General features: G+C 49.3%; 1 protein-coding gene across 3 annotated transcripts in view; it reads left to right on the forward strand.

The window, feature by feature from the left end:
* The window catches only part of PIK3C2B (phosphatidylinositol-4-phosphate 3-kinase catalytic subunit type 2 beta), a 79,806-nt gene that overhangs the window by 31,847 nt on the left and 29,233 nt on the right, over positions 1-18,726 (forward strand). Inside the window, exons 3-10 of one of the 3 annotated variants that reach the window (XM_032785787.2) lie at positions 1,343-1,443; positions 2,794-2,948; positions 3,907-4,027; positions 12,415-12,526; positions 13,384-13,463; positions 13,738-13,801; positions 17,165-17,311; positions 18,200-18,233. In XM_032785787.2, the coding sequence (XP_032641678.1) occupies positions 1,343-1,443; positions 2,794-2,948; positions 3,907-4,027; positions 12,415-12,526; positions 13,384-13,463; positions 13,738-13,801; positions 17,165-17,311; positions 18,200-18,233 (814 nt within the window). Of the gene's footprint in view, positions 1-1,342; positions 1,444-2,226; positions 2,568-2,793; positions 2,949-3,906; positions 4,028-12,414; positions 12,527-13,383; positions 13,464-13,737; positions 13,802-17,164; positions 17,312-18,199; positions 18,234-18,726 lie in introns of those variants that run through there. The other 2 variants (XM_032785788.2, XM_032785789.2) reach the window with 2 other exon arrangements.

Genomic DNA, 18,726 nt, shown 5'->3' on the forward strand with positions numbered 1-18,726 from the left:
TTGTGTGAGTAGAAAGTTGGTAACCCATATCTCATCTGTGACGGTGGCCAGCACAGCTGCTTCAGAAGAGGGCACAAGAAACCCCATAATGGACATTTATGGAACCACCTGTCCTTAGGAGAAGTATTTTCCTGACCCCATCTGTTAGTGGCTGGTTTATACCCTGAAGCATGAGGGTTGAAAGGCTACCATAAAACTCAGATCCTTTCTTTTTAAACTATTTTAGTTCTTTGCCTTCTTTTATATCCAGAAGCAATGAGTTCTGCAGTTCATCACTGTTAGAGCTGGTCAGAAAATGCAACATTTCCCACAAAAATTGTAAATAAAATTAAAAGTGTTCATTTTATTCAAAAAATGTTACTGAATTTTTGTCTGTTTTTCAGCAAAACAAAAACTGAAACTTATTTTTAGTTTCAGTGTTTCAGTTCCCCTCCTCCCCTGGTCACTTTTGTTTCCACTGGAAAATTGGGGCTGATCAGGGGAGAAAGGGATGGGGTGGGGGAGTACTTTTTTACTGGTAAAATACTCAGAATTTCAGTGCAAATGAAAATTTCCTGTAGAAACTTTAATTTTGGTTGGAAAGCCATTTTTAAAAAAAACATACAATGAAAACATTTCAACCCACTCTAATTACTGTACTCCTTCTCCACATGCCGCATCTTACCTTGCTCCCTAGTCAAAGGAGAAATCCCTAGAAATTTCCATTAAATGTGTTAGCCCCTCTCTGCCGTTTGTAATAGCAATGCTCAGAGGGGAACAGTCTCCAACAACAGCGGCGGTAACACCACACCAGCTTCTGTCTGGCTGGCTGATGAATTTCCCAGGCCTCTACCACTTTTGCCCACAATCCCTCATGTAGGGTGACCGGATGCTCCGATTTTATAGGGACAGGCCCGATGTTTGGGACTTTTTCTTATATAAGCTCCTATTACCCTCCCACCCCCGTCCCGATTTTTCACATTTGCTATCTGGTCACCCTATCCTCATGGGGCTGGCCAAGTTGTCCCACAATGCTCAGCGAAAGCAGGCCCAGAGTGACCAAGTGAGCTGTGATGCTATGAACCCTGAGATGCACACCCAGAAATCTTTGCATCTCTCACAACTGGATCCAGCGAAAGGGAGAGGAACTGTGTCTTGGTCGCCCAACTTGAGGGTAGACTGCAGTGAAGACATGGCCTATGCATGTTACAAGGAGCGGGGAGGAGGGAGTAAGAAGCATCCCACCGTGACTTGGAAATGAGCTCAGCACAGTGGGAAATGGGGCCCTTCCACTCCATTGGCTGCTGTTTGCATGAGCCTTCTTGCTATTATCCCTGCATCTCTTGCTCTCTTTCCGTGCCAGGTTGTCTCCCGACCGCACTCCTTAGCTAATGGCTATGAGCTGTTTGAGGTCTCCGAGGAGAGGGACGAAGAGGTGGCTGCTTTCTGCCATATGCTAGATGTGTAAGTAACTGGGAGGGATTGAGACACGTTCAAGCTGTCTTTCTGGGGTCTCCCCTCAATTAACTGTCCTGCAGCACAGGCCATAACTTGGAGGTCTGTCAGTGCACTGGTGGTTGAAATGCCTTTGGGATTTAATTGCTGTGCCTTATTTAATCTTGGGAGAAGGAAGACATGCCTTTTCTTGTCTCCGCTGTTTATGCTGTGTGGTGGCTAAGCAGTGGCGCCGGGAAAGGGTCATTCCTGGGGTGCGAGTGATGTGATGACAAGCTCATTTGTGCTGGGCAGTGATTGGAATCTTTGGCACAATTCCGTGCAAAGCAGCACAGGGGAGGAGGGTGGGGGTGGCACCCTGTTGGTGTTCGAAAGCTATAAAAGAGGCATTCGGGGAGACAACATAATGATGCCCCTTTCTGCTCTGTTCAACACTATGGGGCTGGGAGAGCTTTATAGAGGGACAGCGTGGGGAGACGGTAAATATCTTCTTAACATTCAGGGCTACATTGCTGCATGTAGGTGACGGAAGGAGGGGGAAGCAAGAGGGGGAACTAAGACCATTTAGGACTCTCTTAGGTGGATGGTTTCCCGACATAAGGAAACTGAATGCACCAAGGCAGGCAAATGGGGGCCTGCTGTCTGGCTAGCTGCACTATTAGCTGGTTTCAAGTTAATATTAAGCATGATATCTGTGATCCCTGCTGGCCACCTGCTTAGTCATTGCCAACTGGCAATTTTCCTTACGCATTGAAGCTTTAGTTCTGGAGCGGGAGGTGGCCTTTCAGATTAATTCAGAGAGGGCGTTCCATGCATAAGGGGTGGCTTGCAAGGATGCACAGTGGCACATGGGAGAAATGAAAAACAGGAGAAATGAAAAATGGTATCTCAGCTAGAGAGAGAGGCTGGAGTCCAAGACACAAGCTACAGGCCTGAACTGCTTGAAGGAAGGCTGTGCTGATGGTGACAGAGAAAGAGGGGAGCAGGAGAAATTAGATGGCATGGACCCGAGGAGATGGAGCTCAGTTTGGGTCACGTCAAGCTCAGGCTGGCCATGAGACACCCTTGAGGAGATATCAAAGAGTCAGGCCGAGATGCAGGAGTGCATGGAGGGAAGTGAGCTGGAGAGAGAGGTAGATGGTGGGAGTCACTGGTGTCGGCCATGTGAGCCGATGAGATCTCTTAGAGCGAGGTTGTAAAGGGACGAGAAGAGGCCAGGAGAGAGTCCTCTGGTGCCTCTATGGAAAGGAGGAGAGAGGAAGGGGAGAATCCACCATACAGTGAGGGATAAAGCCTTGTGTGGAATGGGGTAGGGATCTCTAACTCCTCTTCTGTCCCTTCCCCCGCTTCTGCCTGCAGCTTGAGATCTGGCTACAGCACCAAGGACTATTCCCTCACTGGCTTTGTCTGGAGCACGGTCAACCTCAGCCCTGAGCACCTGGGCCACGGCATCAGTCTGAAGGTGACCGTGGTATGCGACAGCATGCAGGAACCACTCACTTTCACCTGTGACTGTAAGTCTCTGCTAGGGTGGTAAGTATGGTGCTTTGCTGCCCTCGCGTCCACCTGTGAACACGATATCCTCGTGTGGCGAGAAACCCACACCTCCGCCGGTCCCCGCAGCAATGAGGGGGCTAAGATGGCTGCCATTAGCAGCTCAAGCGGTGGTGTCTTCTGCCTCTCCTGCAAATTCATCTTTCAGTTCCTATGGGACAGACATGATCCTGGTGACAGTGGCTCCTCTCCCAGAGGAGAGAGTGTCTGTGTTGCCCCCATGGGCAGATATGTGCTAGAGGTGGGGCCGCCCATCTAAACCCTGGGTTCTGAATTTCTCAGCGTCCCCCTGTGATGGGCAGCATCAAATGCTGCATCCAAGAAGGCCAGAGTGGGGTTGAGATCCAGGTGCAGGTGTCTCAGCTCATTTTCACTTTCCATCACTGCATGTGCACCAAGGTCTCTAGTTCTCTTTTGGATGTGGTTGCTTGGATACGACTAAGGCAGGATAAGCCTTAAATTACAGGCCTGATCCAAAGCCCATTGAAGTTAATAAGAGTGTCTCCACTGACTTTGATGGGCCATGGACTGCTTGTGGCCCAGTCAGCATACAACTGCGGCCCATGTGATATCTTCAGGGCCATACGAGTAGTATAGATATTGTGTGGATGTGGCCCACATAACACACAGAGAGCTGCATATGCGGTCCACAATGATAAGGTTGAGAACCATTGCCCTAGGCGGTGGCTCGCCGCATGGTTTAGACACTGCCTGGGGTCTTGCCATGCAGGAATGGGGAACTGTGGAGGCAGCGTGCGCTTCCTCACATGACTCCACCTCCAGCCGGGTGCAGAGAGGGATTATGGCGAGTAGAGTCTCAGTCACTGATCCGAGAGAAGCGGGTGGGGTGGGGAGCCCCAGAGAATCATGGCCTGAGGCTCTTGCCCTGTGGGGTTTGTTCCCTCTCCACCCCTACAGGCTCCTCCACGGTGGATCTGCTCATCTACCAGACTCTGTGCTACACATACGATGAGCTGCTCGGCATTGATGTGGATGACTTTGTGCTCAAGCTCTGCGGCCTGGAAGAGTTCTTGCAAAAGTGAGTGAGCAAGCAGTGGCCGGCTGGCTGCACGTAGGAACCTCAGCGAGCCTGCCCTGGTGCACCCAAAACACCCCCTGGTGTCTGGGGGAGCGGTGGGTGGTGGAGAGCTGTTGAATCCTTGCTGTGCTGGGGAAGGAAAAGGGGAGCAAGCCCCTCTTTCGTTTGTCCTTCCTTTCATGCTTCTTTGCACATTCACATGACAAGCCTTGTGGTTGCTGTTGGGCCCAGTCCCTCACACTTCCCTGGGGTAGTGTGTCTCCTGAATGGGTCAGTGTTGTGCAACAGCTGGGTTTATCTGAACGCAAGTCAGGAGCCCCCTGGATTATTCCATTTCCTGCATACCGACATCACTGGGGACTCTTGCCAAGAAAGACAGGAGCCTTATCCTCTTGCTGCAGGATATAAGTAACTCCCCTTGACCCCATGTTCTGGGGAGCTCATGTTCGAAGAATATTAGAGAGCGGCCAAGAAAAGCTCTTGAAATACTAATAAAAATCCTGATGATACTCAGTGAAGTGGCTGGGGCCGGCAATCAAGTCGAGAGCTTAATTTTTGGTATTATATTTAAGTGGCTGGCAAAAGGCTGCCAGCTGGGGCCGTCTGAACAGGGTAAATAGAAATTTGGAAGGGGAGAGGGAAGGGGATTTTGAAAACGGTTTGGTTTTGCCAAATTTCCCTGCTGACAATGTTTTTATGCTTTTATGATGAAAACCTCCAAATGTGCTGGTGCTTCCTCCCATTTGGGGAGCTGAAAAATGTCAAACAAAATGCAACTTTTTTTAAAAAAAAGAAGAATCCACAAATGGGGGGATTTTAATGGAATATGTTTGCCCAGCTGTGGTGCAAGCCTATGTAACCTTTGTGGAAGGCCTGGGACCCCTGAAATGACCCCAAAGCTTCCATCTCCATTAGAGAGGACTGGAGGGGCCCCCAAAAATAGAGGCCAGCAAAATACATGGACAAATAAAGTGTAGGGATGGGTCTGAGGAATAACGAAAGGGGGAACCAGTGGGGATTAAGGAACTGAGAGCTTGTAAGTTCTTTGGGGCAGGGACCATCTCTGTTCTGTATTTGTACAGCATCTAGGACACTGGGGCCTGGTCCGTGACTGGGTTTCCTAGACGCTACAGCAACACAGGTAATAAATCAGCCTGTTGGGAAAGGTGCCATGGTGACTGACATCTTCTGCATAGCCACAGGACAAGTGCTGTCCTGCTCATGTGTCTCACCTGGTGGGACCACATCTAGGAGGGAAAAGATTCTGTTCAGTCTCCATGGCCTGTTCTGTCCTTCTTGGGGTGGCCAGTTAGTGCTAGTGGCTAGTTTTTGTGATGTGGACACGTGTGCTCTGGGAACTAGACTGAGACCCATCTTCTTGATTTTGAATGGGCCACCAAACAGTCTAACAGGCTCTAAGAACGAGCCGCTAGTGAAAGCCTCCTTGCCCCTGAGCCATCTGCGGCCCTCCACTTTGGCTTTTTCCTTTGCTAACTCTCATTTTGCTCCTGTGTGTTCTGAGCTCCTAGCAAAACAAGGATGCTCGGGGGACACTGGAGCAATGGCTGGCCGGTGACTTAAGTCAACCCATTTGTCATTCATCACCATTAAGTGTCAGTCTCTCCATGACGGAATTACTCATACTTGGTGGGACTTTAAAGGTGGCTTTAGTTTTGCCTCTTCAGAGCTTGTGGCCCAGTAATGATGCCGGAGAATGCAAGCTGGCAAACGAAACCCCCCTATTATCCTAGCTGGGCTGTCAGTGAACAGACTTTTAAACCACATGGAGTCCTCAGCAAAGGATGGCTTGGAGCTGCAGGAGACCAGATCTAAGGGAATAAACTGCCCAGACCAGTTTGCTTTCCAGCATGGAAAGCAATAAAAGCTTTCTAGTCTCAGGGCTATTTCCTGCTCCTCCGCAGCCCTGGCAGGCTGTGCCATAGCTTTAACCACAGGCCGGCTTTCTCTGCAGTAATGGAGGGAAGAGTCTGCATGTAAATGGCTTAAAGAGCGAAGTCTCAGGTCTGGCATTACTAGACTTCCTGAAACCACAGGTTTTAGTCCCAGCAGGGGCAGCTCAGCCTTTCGTCCTTCCCAGGTAGAAGAGTCAAGTACTACTGATGTCCTTAGCTGCTGCACTTGGGCATTAAAGATTACCTGGTGCTTTTTGTGTTTGCAGCTGTTTGCTCTGATACGAACTTCCCCTCCCTGCTTTTTGACATTGCCTCCACCCTAGAGGTTGCTGCATTTCATAGGCGGAGGAGGTTTTTTTCTGTAGATAAACTATCTGTAAAGCTGCTTAGGATGAAGGGTGTTCTCTGGCTGCAAAATCATATTGCTGTAACATACATGGCCGTATGGGCAAACAAAATATCTCCTGTCATTACATACAATAAACCAGAAGAAGCTGCTCTAAGGACCTGCTTCTGCTTCAACAAAGTCATTGGGAGCTTTGCTATTGACTTGACTGGCCACAGAAAAGGGGCAGTTGGGAAGTCTCCTTGTGCAGGGGAATCTCCTGGTTGGCTCCATTCCAGCCATTCCCCACCCTCTGCATAAAGGGCATGATGAGGAATGGGCAGGGGGTGAGGCTGTGCTCCTTGTGCTCCAGCAAATCTTGCCCGGCTGGCAGAATGGCCCTAGTTGCTCCAGCCCTTTAAAGCAGCCCTTTGTCTTAGAATCACCTTTGCTCTGTTTTCCATCTGCCCCGAACTCATGCGTGGCTGAGGAATAAGCCCAAACGCTATTAGTGTGTGTGTGTGTGTGTGTGTGTGTGTGTGTGTGTGTGTGTGTGTGTGTTTTAGAGAGGGCCGTGTGCAAACCATATATATTAAAGAGCCATATTTACCAAAGCAAATAGATATATGACCTATATAGAAAATCTCTTCGGATGATTCCCATTGCAACTGCAGTGGATTGCTGGAAATGCCTCTCTCCAGGGGGAGTTTGGCCAGCCTTGAGGGGAAAACTCTGCCAGCTGAGAACTGGCAAGACCATTCCAGCCTCCGAGCTAAGGGACCAAGACGAGCTGCAAATTCTCCTCATTAGCTGCTGGGCCTTTTCTACTGATGCTGTCAGCATCAGCAGAAAAATGGTCTTCCTTTGTGTATAATGAGCCTTAACCAGAAGCAGCCTCCCTCTGAAAAAATAATTTACATCAGATGAGGGAATAATGCTCCTGACTTGTCATCTGCAGGCTCCTCCTGGGCTTCCCCCCCCCCCCCTTGTTAAAGGGATCTGGTGTACGGTTACAAAGAGAGAAGACAGCTTTTCTCTCATCCTTGCATCTAAAGCACAAACTGATTGCAGAGGGTGGCAGAGAAAGGCGATGTTGAAAACTTTTGCACAGGCACAAGAGGGTGTCTGATGTCAGCTTTGCTTCAGGGAAGGAGGGAGGCTGGTCTTGTGGTTAAGGCACCGAGCTGGAACTCAGGAGAGCAGGATTCTAATCCTGGCTCTACCACAGACTCACTTCCTGTGTAATCTTAGTCAAGTCACTTCATCCCTCTCCGTGCTCTGTTCCCTATCTATAAAAGAGGTTATAATATTTTCTTTCTTCTATCCTTTGTCTGTTTAGATTGTGAACTCTTCAAGACAGGGACTGTATCTTATATGTATGTACAGCACCTAGCACCATGGGGAGCTAATCTCGGCCCAGGCATGTTGAGGCTAGAGTAATACAAATAAGTCCTTTTTTTTCAGCTGTCTAATCTACATGCCCTGCTCATCGCTGTGAATCTTTGCACACATTTGGCAATGACACGGCTTGTCTTTGCTATGGACTGTGTCCCCTCTTGGCAAGGAACAGCATGGCTTGGGGATACAGCAAAGATGTTCCTTGTCTCTTCTCTCACCCCCACCCACCCGCACTCTGAAGGGTCCCTAATGAGCTGGGGTGAGAATGCTGTGCTCTATCTCACTGGTCTCCTGGACGGACCTTGGAGGAAGGCCCATGAACAAAGCCACATTGTTTCTGATCAACCCCCCTCCCCCCATCCACTTCTCTAAAATGCAGTAGATACCAGGAGTGCTCAAAGCCTCCCCTAGCTGTTTTGGCCAACTAGGCAGCTCGGCAATCAGAAAACATCCTACACTGACACGTCAGTTTCTGGACTCTCTGGGCTTGATTCTTCTCTCACAGCAAACTCACTTCACTCCCGTCACTGATCACTGGTGCTCAGTTGGAAGCAGTGATACTGAACCATAAAGCCCCATAACCAATAGCCCTTTCACTATGCTAGATATAGGCTGTGACGAAATCCATACCTATTTACCATGCGGGATGCCCCAGAAATGCCTAGATTAGATGGCAGATTTGTCGTCAGGCTGCTGCAAACATGCAGAGCCTGTGACTATTTCTGGTCCTATGCTACTAAGTAACTATCTATCTAAAGTTCTTTTATGAGCCCCATTACTATAGCATCTGAGCACCTCATAATCTTCAGTGTATTTGGCCTGCCCCTGTGCGGTAGGGCAGGGTTATCATGCCTTTTGTATAGGTGGGGAACTGAGGCACAAAGAGGCTAAGTGACTTGCCCAAGGTCACACAGGGAATCAGTGCCAGAGTTAGGAATTGACCCACCATCTACAGAGTCCCAGGGTCATGCCCTAACCACTGGATCATCCTTCCTTCCTAACTAGTTTCTATTTTTTTTATCATCAACAAATGGTTGCTGAAATAATAACACAGGAACCAGAACACAGTGTGCTACCATTTTGGTATGATACCCCAGGAACAATGTGCTAGGATGGGTCTGAAGATAATTAACAAGCTGTTCACAAAGCCACACACACACCAGTTACCAGGGTGTCCAGTCCCCTACACTGAGGCAGCACTAAGTATTAGCTAGCCCATCCCTCAGAAGGTGTTTCTCTACTTGCTCTTAAAAACCTTCGAGGACAGAGATTTCACAGCCTCCCTAGGCAATTTGTTCCAGTCTTTAACTACCCTGACGGTTAGGAATTTTTTTCAACTGTCTAACCTAAATCTCCTTTGCTGCAATTTAAGCCCATTACTTCTTATCTAGTCCTCAGTGGTTAAGGAGAACAATTTATCACCCTCCTCTTTATAACAACCTTTTATGTACTTGAAGACTATCATCATGTCGCCCCCCTCAATCTTCTCTTCTCCAAACTAATCAAATTCAGTTTTTTCAGTCTTTCCTCATAGGTTATGTTTTCTAGACCTTTAATCATTTTATCAGAGGGGTAGCTGTGTTAGTCTGTATCCACAAAAACAATGAGTCCAATGGCACCTTAAAAGACTAACAGATTTATTTGGGCATAAGCTTTCGTGGGTAAAAAACGTATCTATTGTCAAAGGCGCTAACTCAACCGCCATGTAAACTGTCTGAGTCCGAACCTCTTGTGCTCATCAGCAATCTTTTGTTTTCCTCATGCTGCAAGACTGAAAATAGATAGTTTTTTGGGCTGTTCAGAATATCCTAGAATTTCTGCAGATTAATCTAGATTTGTGTGACCGTTCTGTTACGAAAAGAACGAGGAGTCCAGTGGCACCACCAGATTTCTCGTTGTTGTTTTAATCATTTTGTTGTTCACTTCCGGACTTCGTCCAGTTTTCCACATCTTTCCCAAAGTGTGGTGCCCAGAACGGGATGGAGCACTCCAGTTGAAGCCTTATGAGTGTTGAGTAGAGCTTCTCGTGTCTTACTTCTCGTGTCTTGCTTACACACGCATCCCAGAATGACGTTCACTTCTTGTTTGCAACAGCATTACACTGTTGACTCATATTAATTTGTGATCCACTATCACCCCACGTCCTTTTCTGCAGTACTCTTTAGGATTCTTCGTTAGCCATTTCCCATTTTGAATTTGTGCAATTGATTATTCCTTCATGAGTGGTGTACTTTGCATTTGTCCTTGTTGATTTTCATCCTGTTTATTTCAGACCATTCCTCAAGTTTGTCAAGACCATTTTGAATTCTAATCCAGTCCTCAAAAGCATTTGCCACCCCTCCCAGCTTGGTATAGTCTACAGACTTTATAAGTATACTCTCTATGCCTTTGTCTAAATCATTTATGCTAGAACCAGACCTAGCACACATATGTCCTTCCAGCTTGCCTGCGAATCATTAACAACTGCTCTTGAGTATGGTTTTCCAGCCAGTTGGAACCTTGCAATAGTTTCACCTAGGCTATATTTCCCTAGTTCATTTATGAAAAGGTCATGTGAGACAGTATCAAAAGCCTTGCTAAAACTGAGATATGTCACATCTACTGCTTCCCTCCTATCCACAAGGATTGTTACCTCATAGAAGAAGGATATTAGGTTGGTTTGACATTAGGTTTATTCTTGGATCTCTCCTGTCTGCCACAAGTTCTCAGAGATAATCTCTTATGGCTCCGAGATCTCCTCAGCTAGTCCCTTAAGTATTCTAGGATGTGTTTCACAAGGCCCTACTGACTTTAAGACATCTAACTTATCTAACATGCATCCGACGAAGGGGGTATTCACCCATGAAAGCTCATGCTCCAATATGTCTGTTAGTCTATAAGGTGCCACAGGACTCTGCTGCTTTTACAGATCCAGACTAACACGGCTACCCCTCTGATACTTAACTTGTCTATGTAATTCTTAAACTTGTTCTTTCCCGATTTTAGACTCAGATCCTACCCCATTTACACTGATGTTCGTTGTCTGATCTCCGCTAACCTTTTTGGTGAAAATGGAACCAACCAATGATCTATTGTTGTAGGGCAGAGTGCAGGCAGGAGGTGTGTTGGGAGCGCTGAGGATGTGGAGAAAATCAGAGAAACTGAATTAAAAATCCTCTCACTGGGACCACGGTCTAGGCACTTCTGCCCCAGCGACCCCAATTGCAACCCTGCTCCAGGCCTTGGGATATCACTGTGCACTTAGTCCCACCACCTCAAAGTCTCACCCTTTGCCTACTCCTTATGTCAGTTCCACCAGCTGTGTGTGGGTTGCAGGTCAGGATGCAGGCTGTGCTGAGATAAGAACCAGCAGTTCCTGCTGGAGCAGCCTGGGAGAGGCAGGGCTTCCTGCTGCAGCTTCCCCCACTCCTGCATTGTTCCCTCTGTCAGAGGAGTTTCAGGCAAGGGCCGGCCCAACTCAGTCTCTGGGTCCTGGCTTGGGTTGCAGCAGAGTGCAAGCAGGGTTTGCGCAGCCAGTGTGCACAGGAAACAGGAGCTGGAGCCTCCCTCCTGCCCTGCTCCGCATTTGAATTGCCAGGTCGGGTGCGAGGCAACTTGGACAATAAAGCTGAGATTTTCAAAGCTGCCTAGGGAATTTCAACCTCTGGTTCCCATTCATTTTAATAGGAACTGGGCATCCGTGTTCCCTGGGCAGCTCTGAAAGCCTCAGCATAAATCTTTGAAAGGAGCAGAGACGCCATCCTCCTGCTCCCATCCCATCTGTAGCTCTGTTCCCTGTTCTCTCAGTGCCATGCTTTCACCTCCCAGCATGCTGTCCCTAGCCCCTCTGGGTCTGTACCTGCACTGCCCCCATGTGCTCCCATCTCTCCTACTCCGCACTCCTTCCCACATCCTCCTATTTCCAGGCCAGCCTGCCTTTGAGCTTGCAGGTGTTTTAACTCTGTTTCCCTCTCCCTGGGCACCTTGCACTCTGCTTTCCGGGGGCGCCAGTGAAAGCCGCACTGGACGATTCTCTCCTGCAACTGACAGAGAGAGATTCTGTATTGCAAGCTGCCTCCAGAGCATTTCAGCTCCTGTCGCTTCTAGATAAGGCCCTTCAGCCAGGCCAGGCCAGACCCAGAGTTTGGTTCGACCTGAGTTTGGTCTTTACTGAGTTTGTACGTGACAGTCGCCACTTGGGCTTCCTGTATTGTAGGGCTTTGCCCAGCCCCCACTGTAAGTTAGTGCAAGATCCGGGCTGCCTTTATTTATGCTGTGCTTCCCTCGGTCGCCCATGTGTAACCAAGAATGAGGCCGAGAGACCCAGGTAGCCCGGTTCATCTTCTCCTTTCTACATCCCCACCGGGGAAGCTCCCTTTTTCACATTTTCAGCATGGCACTCTTGAGTGAGGGCCCATTTTTCAGTGGGTGAGGAGCTGAGAGGGCAAGTGCCTCTATAATAACTTTCTAGCACTTACTAACTAATCCCAATAACGTCTGTTTTACAGAGGTAGGGAGGGAACTGAGGCACGGGGGGGCGGGCACGGCAGAGGAGAGTGACTTGCCCAGGTTTAACCAGCCAGGCACTGGCAGGGCTGGAGTTAGAATACAGCCACTCCTGCTCCCCAGTGCTAAGATCCATCTGCTAGAGGCCCGGAAGATCTTTATCAAAGCGGAGGTCTTGAATTTCCAAGCCTTTCCCTTCTGAAGCCTGTGCCGCAGGTTGGAGCGGGGCTCGGACCACAGCTGTCTTTTTTTGTTGATCGTTCCAGCAAACACGCCCTGGGCAGCCACGAATACATCCAGCACTGCAGGAAGTTTGACATTGACATCCGGCTGCACCTGATGAAGAGGAAGGCAGTGCGCAGCGACCTTGCCAGGACGGTGAGCAGCTGCTCTCGAGGAGGAACTGAGAGCGCACTGAACTGATGCCGCTGCTTGGGGCACTGAGCTCCACCGCTGCCAGGGAAGGGGTGGGGAGGATCACCAGCTATCTCGGGGCTGCTGATTTGGGGGGACAGGGTCATGATGCCCTGCAAATTGCTGCCTCACCGGCTCCCTTCCAGCAGGTTCAGTTCTGCGGCTGCTTGCCACCTCAATCCCTGCCCACCACCAGCTAAAAGTTCCCTACTCTGCCTTTCCCATTGCAACCAGGGCTTGCTTTGGAAGCACTCATTTAATCCAGCTTCTAAACTCCAGCAGGTCATCCTTGCATCCTTCCCAAATGCAGAGAGATTTGCTAGGCACGGGTCTACAGAGGAAGCCATGGATATTAGAGATGGAAAAGACCCATTGGATACATCTGGTCTATCCCCTGCCCAGTGTGAGATTGTTCCTTGCCTCTGCCCATGCTAGTTCTAAATGTACCAAGCAACTGGGTTCTGGAGGTACTGCTCCACAGCCCTGCAGATCTCGGTGTCAGGAAACATTCCACGATTATTGTCAGCACAGGTTGTCCCTTATGTTAATTTAATCACAACACTCTCGGCTACAGCCCATTGGCCCTCCTCAGTGATCCCACCGAACCCAGGAGCCTCTACATTCTTTTCAGCAGACATGGCGCTAGCGGCTGAGATTTTCAAAGATACTTACTTTTCAGTGGGAAGTTGGTATCTCAAATGACTTCAGCGACTTTGCAGATGTCAGCCAAAGAGTCATACTAGGTACAGCCAGCATCCCTAATGTGAGGGGTTAACGCTAGCAGATCAGATGCACCTGAAACAGGTCTCTTTCTCCTACAGGTGAACGATGACCAGAGCCCTTCCACGCTCAACCATTACATTCACCTGCAGGAGAGGCCAATCAAGCAGACCATCAGCAGGTAAAGAGGAGGGGACAGATGGTGAGGTGAAGTGTACAGCTCCCATTGGGGGTGCAGAGGGGTTTGGATGGGGGTGTGCTGAGCAGGAGGGTGGAGGAACATAAATGGATCCAGGCAGCAAGGCACTTGCACTGCTTTCCTGGGGCTGCACTTGAATGCTGTTTGCATGAGAGGGATGGGCTGTCTGGTGAGAAGTGGCGCAGAGGTGCCTCCATGGCTCCCTCTCGTGCTCCCTCTCTCTAAGCTGAGTTATCTTCTATGTCCTCCAATTCAGGCAAGCCCTGAGTCTCCTCTTCGACACCTTCCACAATGAGGTTGACACCTTCCTAGCAGCCGAGGTGAGTGTGGCTTGCCCGGGACAGGATGGCCTCTGTACTTGGACCCACACCAGTACAGAGCGCAGCAATTTAACAGTTGGGGGTGAGGGGCATGTCTGGGCTTGTCTACACACAGAAGGTGCTCCAGTTTAACTTAAATCAGCTGTAAAAACAATTTTAGCAGAGCCAGTGCAAACCCCAGTGTGGACACGCTTATTAGATTACACCTGGTTTATAGCAGTTTAGTTGCACTTGTAAACCGGGCCTTGTCCACATGAGAAAGTTGCACCTACATAATTTAAATGGGTTTTTAATCTGATTTCATTGAATCTGCGCACACAGCTGTGTGGACACACATTTCCGCTTAAGCGGGTTTATTGTAGTTAAGCTAAACCAAAATAAACCATTCTTAAGCTGATCTAAGCTCAGGTCCATTTGGAAAACTTTGCTGGTATATCTACATCAGTATACTACACCAGCAAAGCGCTCTTAGGCCACATCTACACTCTAGGGACTACAGTGCCCATAGCTACTCCAGCATTACCCCACACTGTGACACAGCCTACAGGAGTTTTTCCATCACTGTAGGAACTCCACCTCCCTGAACGATGGCAGCTAGGTTGACACAAGCATTCTTCTGTCCGCATAGCTGTGTCCACGTTAGGGGTTAGGTCACCATAGCTATATCAGGCACAGATGTGCATATTTCACATCCCCGACCCATGTAGTTATGTCAACCTACACTTTAAGTGTAGACCAGGCCCCAGTGTGAATAGAGCTTATACCCGCAAAATTGCTCAGCTGTGTCAGTCACAGACCACACCTTCTCACACCCCAGACCAACATAGTGATGCCAGGAAAAGTTTGTGGAGTAGATCTGGTTTCAGAGTATCTACACACACAGTAGCAACAGCTTAACTAAATCAGTTTAAAACCACACCCTTAGTTAATCCAGTGCAATTTGTGTGAAGACCAGAGTTGCGAGTGTGATTGGACTCCACAGTGCCAGTCTTAGTGCTTCTAACAATACTTTGCCACTCCATAGCAACTGTCATCTACAGATCTCAGAGCACCCTTCATATGTGGGTCAGTGTTCTCCCTGTTGTACGGAGATGGGAAGGGACTGGTCCAAGGGAGTGGGGCCAGAGCTCAGATCTCCTGACTTCCAGGCCTTTGCTCTCACCGCTAGGAACGCTGATTCCTGTAATGAAGGTCCCATGGGGCTTTCTGTTCTGCAGGTGCGGGAGTTAGTTACCTACTTGATTTTCAATCCTGTCCTCTGGGACCCGGCACATGTCTGCCAGTCACCCACATGCAGGTTTTTCCTGCGAAACCCTAGGGCCAATAACCCTCTCTTGTTTTCACTAACACGGCCACGCCTGTAAAAGGATTGCGGACTTGATCTTGAACCTGAACCGTCTCTGCCTTATTTCACATTATGTTGACTCTCTCCTTCCTCATTCCAGTCAGGGGATCCCTCATCAGAGCCAGTGCTCACCAGTTTTCCAGCCCAGCTTCGCAGACAAAAGAGGCTGAAATAAGTCTAGAAGAGTGTGCCTCACCTAGGGGTTAGAGCAGACAACTGAGCATCAGGACTCCTGTGTTCTTGTATGGTTTTGCCTCTGACTCCCCTCAGGAAAGTTGTTTCACTTCCCTGTGCCTTGGCTCCCCATCTGTAAGATGAAGATAGAACTTACCTACCTCCTGGGATGGCTGTGAGGGTTAAGTCATTAATGATTGTAAAGTGCTTTAAGATCCCATGAGGGAAAGAGCCATAGAATGTGTGTAATTACTATGATCCAAAACAAAATCTGACCCTTTATCCTTGGTCATTAATTTTTACACAGAATTTAATTGATAAGAAGACCAGGCACTTGCTCTATATGCCTCTTTCATGTGTGGATCTCAGAGTGCTTGGCAAAGGAGGGTAGAGGCCATTATCTCCATTTTTACAGATGGGGAAACCGAGGCACAGACCAGTGAAGTGACCCGCTCAGAGTCACACTGCATGGCCATGGGTGGAACCCAGGTCTCCTGGCTTCCAGCTTGGTGCACTAGACGGGATTCCCAACCTTTGTCGTAGCATGGACAGCAGCAGCCCCTAGTGTCAACTCCAGCTCCATGGTTTGAGGTGTCCTGGCTGGAGTTACATATGAAGGAGTGGCACTGGCAGCATCATGTGTGTCCATAGTGCTCAGCTTGGGAACTTCCGTGTTAGACCATGCCATCTCCATTTCAATAAGTGTAGGTATCCGCTCCCTACCCAGTCCAAAATCAGTCCTGAGTATCAAGTCTCAAGCCAAACAGGTTAAAGAGTGCTGAGAATCCCCATACCCCTGGGGAATGAGCCATAGCTTTACTTAGCTGATGAGGTATGGCCACTGGGTCTCTCGCACGTGACTGGGTGGGGCACAGCCACAAGCTTCCCTTTTGTTCTCTCCCAGTGCCAAACCCACATGCCGAAGGTGCCAGGATCCTGCCTGCTCAGCAGCAGGGCTGCTCCAAGCCAGGAAAGCCAGGTCTGCAGGAAATCAAGGACGTACGATGAACCATGAGGAGACAGATACTGGGCTGGGAACTTGCTCAGCATTGGCTCTGTCTTTTCTTTTGGGCTGTCTCGTTGGAGGGGACACAAGAATGCAGGTGCAGATGGGCACCTACAAGGCATTATCCCCACCACCCCCTGTTGCATTCTGTTTGCATGTGACTTTCTTTAGGTGCCACAGAGTCTCCTCTTTCTCCCTGCTCTCCCCTGGCACCTCCTGGCTACCAGTACCTCCCAGGGGTGGAGGGGTACAAAAATGGAGGACAGGGCAAAGCTCAAGTGTCCAGCACAGTGCAGAGATCGCAAAAGGTCTCGTTCCCGCTTCCCCAGCTCTGTTTTTGGTAACTGGGATGCAGACGCATGGGCAGTGCATATGCCATGGGATCCTACTCTCCACCTCTTTTGGGCAGATCCAGACCAGGAACTCCTCGGTTTTCCACCCACTCCCTTCCTCTTGGGCTGCTGCTTTATCTCAGGCATAATCCTGTTGCGCTCAGCCCCCTTGCCACCTCTGCATGGCTGCTTGCGCTCACCTGGCCCAAGAGAGAGAGGTCTCTCCCAGGATGCCTGAGCATGGGTCAAGCTGGGACTGGCTGGACTGCGAATGCTACTGGTGGAGTCAGATAGAATGTGCTGTGGTGGGACAGAGGTGGTTAAAATGCAGGCGTCCTTAGGCCAAGGTTCCAGTGGATCTCCTTATGGCCTTTGCTGTAAGTCCATCAGATGGTGATCATGTCAGCATACCCCAGCAGTGGTGGTAAGGTCAAGCCATCTGGCTGCTTCGCCGCACTGCCCAGTGGAGTCTGAGACCATGAGCCTCTCCCTGCTTTCCCTTCCAGGGAGACTTCCAGCTGAAAGCCGACCGGGTGATCCAATCCGTCATGGCCATTTGCAATGCCCTGGCTGCTGTGGAGTCCCAGGAAATCACTGGAGCCCTGAACCAGCTGCCAGCCTGCCCTTCTCGCATGCAGCCCAAAATCCAGAAGGTAAGCGGCCAGGACCCGGAAGCTCCTCAGCAGGGAAGCTGAGCTTGGAAGAAAGGGATGAAATTAAAGGGAAACTGAGGCTGAACATTAACAGTGTGTGTGAGCGGGGGTGGGGCTTCTGCCTGGGGAGATCTTTCTAGGTTGTGGAATAATATCCCAGGGGAAGGGTGGGAGCATCATCTCTTGAATCTGGCAAAGCCCAGCATAACAGACAGCACAGCAGGAAGCAGTCTGTCCGTGGGCTGGCTTCATAGGGCTTGATCCAAAGTCAGCAGGAGTCCTTCAGTGGACACTGGATTGGGCCCATAGATTTCAAAGCCAGCAAGGCTCTGATTGGCTACCATAAGCTAGTGATCAGGATCCCCCTGATCTTTTGTGTAGCCCAAGGCCAGAGAATGTCACCTAGTGGTTCCCTCCACTGCAGGCGTCATTCTTCCCTGCTACAAAACTGAGCCTCGAAGCTCGCCCCTGAACTGGCCTGTATCTCCTAGGCAGAGGTCCAGTCTCATTTTAAGGACTCCCAAGAGCTGGTTAATCTTAACAGTGAAGAGCCCATATGTGAGAACCCAGCTTCCCAGACTGCAGAGGGCATCTAGATACATTTAGGTAGGGTAGTAGGTGCAAATAAAGGGAATCTCGTCCCTTTTCATCCGTTTTTTATCCCCCCTGCCCCTCGCCAACATACCACATGTAAAATTCCTGAACAGCTGAGACTGTGCAACCGCCTTCTCTGTATTTCCTTGTTTGCTGCTGCTTGAGTGGCAAGGAATGGAAAGGCTCTGGGAGGCTGTTACATAAAGTAGCTGGCTTGGACAATTGCTTCCAGCTGTGTCTGAGGGCACTGGAATAACCTTAACATTGCTCTTCTGGTTTCTTTTTCCTTGACAGGATCCAAATGTTCTGGCCGTGAGGGAAAATCGGGGTAATTTCTCTTCTCCACTCATTCTGTTGCAGAGTTCTTGGTGCTTTTGATCTTCAGATCCCTTCCCTCTATTTAGAGTGGGACAAACTTAAAAAAAACAAACTTTTTTGTAGGGGGAATGGCCTTTTTGGGGAGGGGATTTATCATTTTTTTTCCGTTTCCAACAAAAAACCTGAAACGTTCGGTTTTCAGGGGGGTTTTGCCCCCGACTTGTTCCTCCTGAAAAAAATCCACATACAGAGTCACATCTGCTTGAAATAATTTAATCAGCCCCCAAAAGTGTCCCACAATGTGCTTGATCCCCTAGGCAGGTCACTATGCAAGGTGTGGGTAGGGCATGACCATCTCTAGCAGGATAGAGGCAACCGGAGCTTCCATCATGCGCTAGCAGTACCGGAGACCTCCTCACCAAGGTCCAGCGTGTGGGGAGGGGAGATGGGGGGGCATCATTCCAGATCATCCTTGTTTCATGCTTCATCTGTGCTCCCTTACA

This window comes from Chelonoidis abingdonii, chromosome 4 (genome assembly GCF_003597395.2).
Source record: "Chelonoidis abingdonii isolate Lonesome George chromosome 4, CheloAbing_2.0, whole genome shotgun sequence".
Lineage (NCBI taxonomy): Eukaryota > Metazoa > Chordata > Testudines > Testudinidae > Chelonoidis > Chelonoidis abingdonii.